The sequence below is a fragment of the Alligator mississippiensis genome, chromosome 1 (genome assembly GCF_030867095.1).
Source record: "Alligator mississippiensis isolate rAllMis1 chromosome 1, rAllMis1, whole genome shotgun sequence".
Classification (NCBI taxonomy): domain Eukaryota; kingdom Metazoa; phylum Chordata; order Crocodylia; family Alligatoridae; genus Alligator; species Alligator mississippiensis.
The window spans coordinates 50,550,015-50,563,631 of record NC_081824.1 but is presented as its reverse complement, the minus strand read 5'-3'; the positions used below and the strand labels follow the sequence as shown (position 1 = coordinate 50,563,631).

The following is a 13,617-nucleotide window of genomic DNA, read 5'->3' as shown; positions in this document are numbered from 1 at the left end:
CCGTATAAGAGGCTTGAGCGGTTTCCGCCCAAATTGGAGGACTTCACATCCATCTCATGAAGAACTCTAAGCACGCTGTGGAGCCTAACAAACTCCGCGTGTGCCTTAGAGGAGGATACAGGGGCCTGATCAACCTCTAGCCTCTCCCCGTCACCGCACGATCCCTCGACGTACCCTACCCTGCGCACTCGTGGAGAGTCACCTTTCGGACTCTCATTTCGGACGGTCCAGGGAGCCTAGCAAACTCCGTGAGTGGTATCCAGAGCTCTGTTCGTGTTCGTTTAAGCGGAGCCTAGCAAACTCCGCTTGCGTGTGTTTTTTGTAACTGCAACTCGAGCAAGTTTTCTTGCCTGCACCACGACCATCTACGGTGTAAGTAAAATAATCTTTAATCAACCTCTATGCGTCAGTGGCTAATTCTAGTTCGCTGTGCCGACCCTTTTCCCCGGCCCACGTGCCCGGGCTGCTGGCCACAGCCCCTCGGCCCCGACAAAGGGTAGTAAGGCACTGGAACAGGCTACTCAGAGAGGCTGTAATTTTCTGATTCTGTTTTAGTGATCTTTCCAAGGAAGTAATGAAGAACTTTAGCAAGTCATTTCAGAGAAGTCACATTGCTGCTGCCTGTGCTATATAAATAATAAAAAAGACTTTTGGTTTCCAGGGCTGTTGGTTTGGCATCTATCATGACTAATAAAAGCTTACTTCTTAATTATTATTTTCATTAAATTTAAAATAAAGCTGGAGCCCTTTTAATTCCTGGAATCATAGTGATGGAGAAATCTTTTGGAGGTTTGGGCATTTTCCTTTTAATTTTGGTTTCTGTTGACAAATCCAATATGCAGTATTAAATAACTTCTTGGCTTCATAGCTGTTGTTAGATTTTTTTTCAAACCCCTTATTTTTTCTATCTTTTGTGGTTTTATAGGGTAGTATATTAAATGCAGAGGAACTCTTTAAAATTTTGTTGGGGGAAATAGATTTGTTGAGAATAGTTTTTCTTCACCAAATAAAACTAGACATACTGTGCAATTAAATACTTTTTTTATTTCAAGAATAACCTGCTTTAAAATAGTCCTTTTTGTCTCAAAGAGCCCTAGGTTAGCGAAGTATGATTTTAATTGGCAAACTTGTCCTATCATATTTGCTTATTTACATATAAGTTTCCCCCCAAATACTTTATTGGTATTTATATAAGGTTCATTGATCTGCAGTTCCCATGGTCATGTCTTTTAAAAGTCAAGGCTTTTTACTATGCAGTATATGAGAGTACAGTGTAAGACTATTAAAAAACTAAAGCTAATGCAGAACTGAAATTGCTTGCTTAATTGCACTTCCATACCGAAAGCATGATTACATGTCTGCTTAGTGATTGCCCAGTATTTGCCAGATTATATTAAGGTGGAGCTACAAATAGTTTGAGATCCACTTATCTTTCTGTACTGCTGTGTCTATGATCAAAAGAAACACTTGAGTGGAGATTGTTTCAGTTTACACATGTAGGCACCACTATTATAAGTAGTACTTTTCAGAGGCTCTTTGACTTTTGTCATCTTTGCTGCCCTCTTTCTGGCTTGTTTATAAAGGCCATCTGTTTTGCCATGTTTTTAGGCAGAGGACAGCTAGAATAATGTTAATTAGTGGATGTGAGTGATTTCCAAATCAATAAAGTGTTGGGCATCTATGCCTAGAACATTCTCTGGAACTTTAGAGTTGATCAGATGCAACATTCAAAATTTACCATTTTCAGATAAAGAATGCTGAGTGTATAACACTTGGCAAAAAAAAAATTACACCATTTTGGGTTAAACCCTCAGATTGTGGTGTTTTATATTGCATATCTTGCCTAATTAATCCTAGAGCTGGAGCGCTATGTCTGAGCCCAAAAATTAAATCCTCACAATTTCTCCCCAGCTCTTGTCTAAAGTTCATAGGTGCCTAAGTTTTTTATATATATATATATATATATATATATATATATATATATATATATATATATATTTTTTTTTTTTTTTTTTTTGGTTGGATGCTGACTGGTGTGCTTCTGGACATGCCCAAAGATGCATCAATCTTCAGAGTTGTGTGAAGTGCCTGTCTCATGACAGCCCCATCAGGATCCATAAACTGGGTATTCCTCCACCCGTCTCTCCTGAAAGAGAATACATTTATCAGATTTAGGCTCTCTATAGCAAGTGTTTGGGGGAACTGAGAGACGGACTTTATGCCTAATAGGGCACTTACTAAGCCCTGGAGAAACTAGGGGTATGTGTAGATAAAACGGGGGTCCTAAACTGAAGCAGTGGGTTTTAAAAAACACTGCTTCAATTTAGGGTTGTTTAAACTCCCCTATTGTGCACACACCCTGCTGATTTACCTGCCTCTCCATCAGGGAGGGGAGGGCTGAGCTGCCAGTGGGCGGAGCAGTCCCTGGGCTGCAGGGAGCGGGGGGGGGGGGGGGGGGTGTGGCTGGTGCTTCCCTCCACAGCAGCTGCAGAGGGAAGCACCAGGCCCTGCTGTAGCTCAGGCAGGCAAGCTCCAGGGGTGGGAGGGGAGATCAGGCTTGGCTCTCTTCTTGGGTGGAGCCTGTTTTCCCAGGCTGCTGTCAGGCTGCCTGTAGGACTTCCTGTAGAGCCATGCCGGTGCTTCACTCCATGGCTGTAGGGGCAGCAAAGGAGTTTTATTTTGCTGTACCCCAAGTCATTTAAGGTGCATTACACCACCGAATTTCCTACAGTGGCTGGAATTAACGCGCAATATGCCACCGATGCATTCAAACACCGACACTATTAAAGCGGTGCAAAAGCATTTAGCCCACTTTAAAGTGTCATGCACACATGCCTCTCATTTTGTCTATACCCTGCGTAGGCTTCCAGTTCTCATTCTAATGAGCACTTAATAATTATACAGTATATTAAAGCAGCCTACCCTTTCCTCACAAGACAAATTCCTTAGTCATTTGGCTGTAGGGTCTTGCTTTCCCTTTGTGTGTCTGTGTATGGTGTTATTCCATGCAAGGTGGAACAGTTTTAAACGAGTCACTTCAGAATATTCCCAGAAGTGCATGGTAGACAAAACTACTACAAGGTGGATAGAAGGCTGGCTTAATAGCCCTAAGCACAGGGTGTATCTATGTCAGAATGGCAGAAGTCTTTGAGTGAGATCCCACAGGGATCTGTTCTGGGTCCAGTGCTGTTTGAAATGTTTATTAATGATTTGGTTGCCAGAATAGAGAGCTTCCTGAGCAAATTTGCAGATGTCCTAAAACTGGAAAGGACTGCAGACCTACAGAGGATAGGAGTAGAATTCAGAAGGATCTTAAAATTAGTAACAGGGTGGATTGATTTAAATCACCAAGAGAAAACCCTGATTTAAACCACTGATTTAAATCAAGTTTCCCACTGATACTTCTTCACACATTTCTTAAACAAATAGCGCAAATGCAATCACTAAAACATGTTAATTTATAACTCAATGCAGCATTTTACATCTGTCCTTGAACTCCATTATTTTAATTTTCAAATTTTATTAACTCTAACAGACAAGTCATCACAACACTAGACGCATGCTGTCCTTAAAACTTCTACAACTAGATCTCATCTTCCCCACTCCCACTGTCATTTTTATTCATAGATTGAAACAAATATGAGTTTTCCTGCTTTTTCAACTCTTGGTCGATTTTTTTCTTAGCTTTGAGTGAATAATACCAAACAATTAAAATATTCTCTCTGTACCTGCAGAGGATGCTACTGCTGTGAAAAGCTGGCTTGAAACAGAGTTCCTTCATCTGCTAAGGTGCCTGGCTAAAGATTTCCACCAATTCAGGGGAGTAACTGTTCAAAACATCATCAGTAAACATGTACTGTTTAAATGGTTCCCCTCCAGCCCTGATATTTATTATGACACGTAACTGAGGAGTGATTTTGAGATGCCCCTGCCATGGCAGCATCATCTTCAGAAGTTAGGCATCTGTCTTTTATATCCGGGGTTGAGAATGTTCTCAAGAAAATGAGGTGGAGTTAGTACTTGATTCATTCGCTTCTTTATTGCCTGCAGTTTAACTTTCTGGTTAGGTATGTCTTTTTCCAGTGTCTCTTGAAGTGTCTTCCAAATTTCAACAGCATGAGCAATGCAGCAACAATCTCTCAAGTTTGTTTAAGGCTATGGATATAGGCTTCAGTATACTGAGCATATCCTCTACATTCCTTTTTAATCCAGTGTTAGATACTTTGGATGAGATGCTTCCATCTATTTAATCACGGTTTTCTTCACAAATTTTTATGAGAATAGGCCAGTTCTTAATAAATTGTTCAAAACCATTGACCACAGAATTCCATCGAGCATCTTGAGGGAGAATTAGTTTGGATCCTCCTGCTCTCTTCAGTGAAGCTGAAGCAAAATGGTTGTTATGGAAGTATTTTGTGACTTCAACAACATTGTCTTCCATAACCTTAGTGCTGTAACTACTGTTGAACAAAAGATAGAAACAGTAGTTTTATGTAAGAAGTTTAATGTAGGCCTGTGACTGTGGGAGAGGGTTCAGTGAAAGAAGAGTGGGGCTTAAGATTCATCTTTCTTTTCAGCAATTCCTCCTGTCTAGTTTGGTGATTCCCTTCTTCAGTGCTGGCTCTTCTGTTTTTCATTCTTGCATCTATCTATGCATTGTAGCTTCAGGGTGATCTAGTTTTTCCTGGTCATCTAAGTGCCAAAATGCCAATTGTACACAGATGTGTATCTATATCTGAGAACCACTACATAAGCATCTAGACTGGGTATATGGACTGGCAACAAAATAAGGTGGAGACTGAGCACGTTCCTATCTTTTTTTTTTCTCCCATATAGTTAAGTGAGCTAACTCAGCTAGAAATCTGGAGTTCTGAGCTCCCCTCATCCAGAGGGGTATGAATTTGGTTTCCCAGGTGAGTGCCGTAGCCACTGAACTATGGGGTTGAAAGAGCTGTTGTGGGGGATTTTTTTAAGTGCCCAAATCGGATAAGAATTCCGTTTTCCCTATTGGCACCCTCACATTTCCCTCCTGGTCTTATCAGCAGATCCCCATGTCTGTCTGCTGCTGCTGCCACCTCTGGCTAACCCAGGGGCAGGGGCTGCTCCTGTGTCATTCTTGCCCCACTCCAAGAGTGGGGAGCAGAGCTCAACCAACAGCAATGGCAATAGCATTCCCCTTCCCTGAGCCTGCTCCCAGACTAACGGGGAACAGCCACGGGAAAGGAAGAGGAAACCCTTCTGCTGCTGCCGGAGTCCCCAGCTGAGCTGGGCCCTGCACTGCCCAGCTGGAATGGGGCAGGAGAAGTTCTAGAGCTCCCCTTACCCCCTGGGTCAGTAGGTAACAGTGGCAGTAGTGGGTGGGAGAGGGACAGAATGGTTGGTTGGGGAACAGATGTGGAGTACAGAGGGGAGTGGGGAATACTTACCTGCTTTGAGCACTTCAAAAAGCCCCTGGCTGCTGCTTCTGTGGCATGGTCTGAAAGGGGGAGGGGTCTAATCATACTACTGAATCCTCTCTGAATGCACCCTTTATGTGCAACTATGTAGTCATGCATAGTCATCCATGTGCACAATGCTACACGTCCAGGAATAAAATGCCAGTCTCTGTCAGTGTCATTTTTCTCACTTAGATGACCAGAAATACTCTGTAGATTACCAAATCTGGATGCTTAGATGCCTAGAAATGTAATCCTAAGAACCTAGCTTAATTTACTCAAGACTCTTGAGTCCACTGTGAAAACTACAGTTAGGCTTTGAGAACTGGACCATCTTATGGATCTAGTCCTGTGTTATCCATCTACAGAACTTTCAGGGAAATACTGCTTAACCATGACAACTTCTTGTAGTATTGAAATATGCATGAAATTCAATGTTTCCCTGTTTGACACCTCAATTTGTGAAAGTGACTTATGGTCAATGATTTTTTTTTTTTTAATGGTAATATTAAGATAAGATCTCCTTTGTAGGCTAAAAGCAGATGTTGTTTTTGTTGTGGATGTGTCCTGGCACAGCTTATCTGAGGTCCCTCTATATGTTATGGGTATTTTGCAGTGATCTGGAGACAAGTTACATGTGCAAAGTAGCTATTACACAAAAAGCTTCACCCAGCTATTAAGTTAGACCTTGAAAATGTGAACTAACTTTATAGCTACTTTATACTGAGCTTTAATTTGCGAGTGTAGCAGGGTCTCCTCTGCAGTAGGGACCCCTGTCAGCTGATGGACCTCGTAGCCTTAAGGGTACATCATGCCCAGTGTAAAAACTGAAGAGATTCCCAGGGCTTGGGAGTGTGGGAAGCCCTTGGACCCTGAGGATCACAGCTGCCATGATCCCTAGGGCTTGCAGGTATGGGAAAGCCCTGGACCTTGGGGATAATGGCTTTTGCAATCCTTAGGGCTCAGGTGTGCAGGAAGCCCTCAGGGCTGGACGATCATGGTCCATGGGGTTTCCAGCTGCAGGAACTTGCTGCTGCAGGGGGAGCTAGGATTGGGCTACCCCTGCACCGGTAATAAGGTATAATGTGGTCTAATGCACGATTTCACAGTTGTGCCTCCTGCTGCGCACATCATGGCAGGAGGCGTGATTGCGTGCATCAGGTACCTATTAGATCCTATCATGCCTTTAGCTTCATGTGTAGAGGGAGCCTGATTGATCAGCAAAAAGAGATGTCCCTGTTGTCCTGCAGGATTGGGCCCCTGAAGCCCTGGGAGCAGGACAGTGGCTCCAGGTGCTGTGCAAACCACTTGAACGTGTGCCCTGGGAATCCTCTGTAAGAGATTCCTGGGCTCGCATGTCATGTTGCCACATCCCAACGTGGAACATACAGACCATGCCCTGTATTGTACAAGTGGTAGAAATGGGCCTAGGGGTCAGTACAGTCAAGGTCTTGGAATGTATCCCTATTTGTTAGATTGTAAAGTAGGTTCCCTTTATGCAAATTCGAGTTGTGTGCCATTTTCCTGGAACATATGTACAGCATAAAGTGAAGGGAAACCTGTACTTACACTTAGGTGTTTAAATGCCTAAAATGTAGGCATATTGCACCATTAGGGTGATCCAGGTTTAAGTGCCTAGAAAATCCACAGAGTTGCTGGAGAGTCATCTAAGGGCTGATTAACTTCCGAATTCCCACTCCTTTCATGAGCTTATTTACTTGATTTGTACAAACTTTCATAGGCAACAGCATGCTTTGTCCAGATGTTATGACAAAAGCCTATGTATTTCTTAAATGAGTGCTACCCTGTTTTGCCACCCTCCCTTGCCTCTTCCAATTTAAGAAAACTCCGAAACTGTTACAAGCTGCACTTAGGTCATTCCGTAGGTGAAGTAGAATTCTGCCTATAGTTTGCCAGTCTGACCAGGTGCTGATTTTGGTAATTTTCTACTTGCCTAGCAGCAGAGAGTAGATGTTTGGTAGAAATTTAGGTGGCTAAAGAATTCTAGTTGCCTCCAAGCTGAAAAAGATTTTTGAGCATCTAAATGTTGGGTTTAGGTGTCTCAAGAGACAGTTATGTGCTGAGTTCCACTTTGAATCAAATCTTAGGACTACTCGTGTGAATAAATGGACATTGCTGGGCATGGTCCAAAGTAATTTTTGATGCACAAGTGGCAAAGTATAATAGTTTAGATATATTTTTTCTTTTAATTTTAACTGTGCTGTTTTTTTCCCTAGTTTAATTTGGGAGTCAAGGCATTGGAAATACAGTATACATGGCACAGATCATAAAGTTTGTTCAGGCAGTTTTAATTCTGCTACTTCAGGATTACATCACTGCTGAAGATGGTGAAACAAGAGCAAGTAAGAGATGCTCCTTCTTTCTTATTATGGCTAGTTAAAAGCAACCATTGCATTCAGGTCCACCTACATTTTTTTGCATGTAATTTTCACTGATCAAACATCCCTGATACATGATTGCCTACCATTTAAAGATCTTTTTCTTTGAAGAGATAAAATATTAGGTGTCTAATGATGGAGCTGTAATTTAACAGAAAATTTCTAAGGGATATGGACTCTCTAAGGGCCAAATCCAACATAAGTAGCACTAATTTGTGTAAAGTGAGCCATGCAAATGGCATTTTGGGCAATTTATGTCTATTTTTAGACTACTCTTCTGTGATGGCATGAAACTGTGAATATTACAGGTACCTATTAGATCCTATCATGCCTTTTAACTTCATGTGTAGAGGGGGCTTGACTGATCAGCAAAAACAGATGTCCCTGTTGTCCTCCAGGATTGAGCCCCTGAAGCCCTGGGAGTGGGACAGTGGTCCCAGGTGCTGCGCATAACTGGGGCACAGCATCTTGAAAGAGTGCCACAGAAAAACTGTGATTAGGAAGGAACCCCTAGTTACGCTCCAAGTGTTTTTTCTGCATTTTGCATTTAATTGTTACTGGATAGAATGGATATAGCAGTGGGGCCATAGTCAGGGTGAGAGACTCTTTCCTACTTCTAGTGCAGTGCCCCTCTCATTGATCACCAGAGTCAGATAACCTCTGGCTTGCTCTTCTTTAGGCTTCAAATTTCTCTCTCTCATGGTTGCCAAGTGCACAAGCTTGAACAGAGCAAGTAGAAGGTGCTCTTAGCCCTGCTAAAAGCATGGCATGCTGGTCGGGCTCCTGTGGAAGTAGAAAATATAGGTTCCAACCCTTCTGGATGAAGGAGACCTAGAACTTGGGTCTACCCATCTGTTGGGCAAGTACCCAACCACTAATTTAAAAGAGAAGGCTCTTTCTTTTCTTTTAATATCAAACTGTCTCTAGCCATGACTTTCCTGTGAATGACATTTCAGGGATTTACATGGAGGTTTGTGTTGTCCTGGGTGGAACAAGATTGCAACAGAGGACAATTGACTTGAGTAGATCCCTTTTGAGCACATTCAGAAGGGCAAATCAAGTTGTTCAGGATGCACTGGATGTAAAATCTGTGTAAAGTGGCTCAATATACCCTTTTCAGCTAACTTTAGTCACTTAAGTCCTATTTACCCAATTACAAGAGATTTGGGCCTAAGTGTGCAAAGCAGTAGTGCTTTTGCTTTCTGATTATTCTGAAATTGTCCCCTGCATTGTCTCTTCTCCAAAAATCACAGTATTTAGAAAACTTTAGGAGAACCTTTTACATAACAGAATTTAGTATCTTAGTGCTGAAATGTTTATGCAACTGTCATTATGCGGTGGCAATACACTCTATAAGATTAAAACATCCTCCTTTAACTCCTGTTCTCATGAACACAAGATTTATTGTTCTCTTATACAGCATGTGTCATCTGCTAAGAATATAATACACTGTCAGTAACACTTGATTGAGGTTGAATGCTTTTAAATAACTACTGCTATATATGCATAATGTCTATAGCTAACCAATACATTTTAAAATATGGTTGTGATTCTGGAAATATAACATTGTTGCTGAATGTAAGTGTGTATTATTATTGTCGTCACTGAAGACAAATACATGTTTAGAAAATAAAGATGCATTCTTTTTGTCCCATGCATCAAATGCAGTTGCTAGCTGCATTTCTGATTTCCAGAATTTTTGTTTGTTATGACTGGTGATGTACAAAATGGAGCACAGAATGATTATCAAATACTAATGTAAGTCTGCAGGACCAACAGCAAAAATCATGTTCTCTCTAATAAGTTTAGTTGATTTTGATATGAGAATTATAAATAAAGAACAGGTAGTATGTTTGGGCCTGTTGGTTATATTACAGACAATTACTGCTATATATCATTTTTAAATGTAGTGGAAAAGAAGACTGCTAAAATTACTGTTATAATTTCTGTTTTTAGGTTGCAGAACTGCTCCAGTGGATTTAGTCTTCATCTTGGATGGCTCCTACAGTGTTGGCCCAGAAAACTTTGAAATAATCAAAAAATGGCTTGTAAATATTACAAGTAATTTTGATATAGGGCCAAAATTCATAGAAGTTGGAGTAGTCCAGTACAGTGATTACCCTATACTTGAAATCCCTCTAGGAAGTCATGTATCCAGTGAAAACCTAATCCGCGAAATGGAATCCATACACTATTTAGGTGGAAATACAAGAACAGGAAGAGCTATCCAGTTTGCGATTGACCATCTTTTTGCCAAATCCTCAAGATTTCTAACTAAAATAGCTGTTGTTCTCACTGATGGCAAATCCCAAGATGAAGTCAAAGATGCAGCAGCAGAGGCAAGAAAAAACAAAATCACTTTGTTTGCTATTGGTGTTGGCTCAGAAATTGAGGAGGAAGAACTTAGAGCTATTGCCAATAAACCCTCATCAACTTATGTATTCTACGTTGAAGATTATATTGCAATTTCTAGAATAAGAGAAGTAATAAAACAGAAGCTCTGTGAAGGTAAATGTTAATGAATCTTTGGTACTCATAATTTTTTAAATGTTGTCATGTGCACTCCAATATGCATATTATAGTGTTTGTTTTTTTCTAGTAGTTCTTTTGGTAAGTGTACAGCTCAGCCACTTGTGAAATACAATCTTGGTTAGCTCCTTAACAGACTTTCAAGAATTTGATCTAGAATGGTGAGATCTAAATATTTTTTTCCCCATTCAAAAAAAGAAGTAAGTTTGAGAAGAGACAGTGTGCTAACATGTTGTATATGCAATTTTATATGTAATCCCCCTCGCTGCCCCTGGTGTAAGAAAAAAATTGTAATATAAATGACTGGAGCTCTTCAATAATGCTTAAAGTTTTTTGCTCATTTTATGTTGACATAAATGATATTTATGTTCCCTTTTTTTTTTTTTTTTTTTTTAAAGAACATTTTTCAGAAGAATTAGGCAAAACAATACTTGGTAGTGTCTTTTTTGCACTTGAATGAATTTTTTGTATAATAACTTTGAAAAACAGTGATGTTTCTATTAAAAGAAAAAAAAGAAAGAAAATTGCTTCCAAAATCCATTGCTCAGATGGACTCAGTTTTACAACAGATATGGTATACATCAATGGTACATTTATTGAACTTGTTATAATATCAAATGTTACTGAAAGATGTACTTCCAATATTTCTTCACTCAGCAAGAGAAAAAATAAGTTTCCTTTTTTAAATTTGAAAATGTGGTCTTCATTGAAAAAAGTACAAACTTTTAACTTCAATTATAAATATTGTCTCTTGGTACATGTATGATAATTACAATAGTCCAGCATATGTAATAGGCTATAACTAAGCTACTGAAGCAAGCCAGCTGAAAACTAGTCAGCTGAAACAAAGTATCTTTAATTTAAAACTTCAAGCATGGAGAAGTTTTTCAAAATATTGATGTATAGGTTATTTTAATTGCATAAATTTGCAAGAAATGTTATAGAGTGATGTAGCCATGACCATTCAGGAATTGAGAGGCAGGGATTTTTGGGGGTAATACCTTTTGTTGGATCAACTTCATGATTTGAGATAGATAAACTTTTGAATGCATTTATTCGTCCCCTGGTCCTGCTTTCAATAACTAAGATTAGGTTTTTGTCTTAATTCTTTTATCAGAGTTAACGGGTGCATCTATACATGCAATTAGCATGTAGCAGTAAACTTTGGTGCAGTTTGTGCTGGAGTAATTTGGTTCCAGGCACAGCGTCTTCACGTGTGCTTGGGATTGCAGCTGTTTGAGCCAGAGCAGAGCAGCCCTGTGATGGCAGGAGATCCAGTGGGGAGCAGGGAGAGTGGTCAGCTCTGGCCTCTGTGCGGTGCTGTCATGTGGCAGAGGTTCTGGCTGGGGCATGAGGTTGCTACAGTGTGAGGCTAGCCAGCAGGCAGCCCCCACATTGTAGCACTCTTATACCCCAGCCAGCCCTAGTCAGTCTACATGTGCATTTGAGTGCATGTAATTACTCTGTCGTAGGATAGTACTTATCTCAGACAGTATTATCCTACAGTAGAGTTAATTTACCGTGCCCTAATTCAGATGCGCATGTAGACTGTGAAGCTTTACTGTGGAGGTAATTAGTCAGCTCTGAAATAAAGCACACATGTAGATGCACCCAGTGAGTAGCTCCTGTTTGCATTACTTATAGACACCTTCAGCATAACTGCATTGGGACAAGTGGCTCACAGATTTTGTTGTGTGTGCATATTTGAAGTATTCTAAATGCCCAGCTGGAAAAAAAGTATAAAGTATCAGATCAGAACTGCATTGACTAAAGCATGCATCTGTGTTTTGATAAGAAAGAGTTAAAACTGTATTGGACCTAACTGTAGAGACTTTATTTTCAGTTTTCGAAGATTTGGTTTGGGGCTTTGGTCCATTTGACATCACCCACGGAATAAATGGGGACTTGATTCTGGAATCTATGTATATGATGCCATAAGGACCGATACTGTTTATCTATGACAGGGGGCCATCCCCCAGGCGAGTCACAGTATTGGCCTGCCCACCTGTCTAGGGTAGTCTGCTCATCTGACTTGCCTGCCACGGCTTTTTTGTAAAATAAATAGATCTTTCTAGGCAGGAGGCTGCCCATTTTAATGCCCTGATGCCAAGGGTGCAATTCATGGCTCTGACCTCCCATATCTCACAGATAGTATCCAAAGTACTCCCAACTTGCCTGGCCCCATAGCTGGCTTACAGCAGGCTACTGGCCCAAACCATCCACTATTACTGCCCCGGATTCATTGCTGAGCCACACTTGGCCTCTGGCCCAAACTCAGCCTCAGGTGTCTGACGACTTAACTTGGCCTCATGCACCATTACTGGGACCTCAGTTAATGCTCTGGGCTCTATGCCTCTCAACAGGCTTCTATCCCCTCACACTTTACCCCTCAGTAGGGTCACTACTCCAGCCCCTCACTGGGGCTACAGGGCCTTATGCCCTCATGCCTCTGGTGTCTGCTGATGTGCCTGGATCTCACTCTTGGCCTATGGCCCACTTGGCCCTCAGGGTCTATAGATGTACCTGTGTTACTTTAAAATATTAATTGCCAAATCAGGAGCAAGACCTTATAAAGGGGTATAAGGCAGAATGCTGTGTTTATTGATGACATTAATTAGACGTAGAGGTTTGGACACGCCACTCACATAAAGCATGCAGAAATCATCATACATGTTATATATCACATGCACATAAACAAAATACAACCATTCTGTTCAGACATTATATAGTTACCAGCAGCAGTTGTTCCATAATGGCACTGGGTGGCCAGCCCAGGACTTATTGAGAGGAAGAGATCTTAGAGATAGCAGCTTGGAGTGGGATGAACAGACATGCCTGTGCTCCTAGAGAACAGCAGTGGAGAGAGAGATTCACCCAACTTGGTATTTTTAAAGTCGTCTTCTATAGGGATTGGCATCTTTTGTTTCAGTGTTTTGGGGTTTTTCCATACCCAGCTTCTGTTGTTGCAATTGTTTCTCATTCGTTCTCTTCTCATCTCAGCCCTGGAGTGTCCTTGCTGCCCATCTGGCAGGATGTGTGCCTCTCTCCTCCCTGTTATCTCCTCTTGTGTCTTAGGCCTCAAAGGGATTCTTCAGCCATCCATTAATTAGTTTACTGATTGGTAACTTACATTTGGCGCTTTGTTGCTTACATAAACAGTTAAATCTTCTCCCGTTTCTATGCCATTTTCTCACCATTCACATCCACTCATTCAAAAAGGGCATACAGAGTTCATTTATTTATGTCAAGCAAAA

At 41.0% G+C, this 13,617-nt stretch overlaps 1 protein-coding gene across 1 annotated transcript in view; it reads left to right on the top strand.

The window, feature by feature from the left end:
- COL21A1 (collagen type XXI alpha 1 chain) overlaps positions 1-13,617 on the top strand; it is a 236,612-nt gene that overhangs the window by 49,604 nt on the left and 173,391 nt on the right. Inside the window, exons 2-3 of the mRNA XM_019496944.2 lie at positions 7,673-7,798; positions 9,791-10,342. Coding sequence (XP_019352489.1) covers positions 7,711-7,798; positions 9,791-10,342 — 640 coding nt within the window. The 5' untranslated portion in view covers positions 7,673-7,710. The remainder of the gene's footprint in view (positions 1-7,672; positions 7,799-9,790; positions 10,343-13,617) is intronic.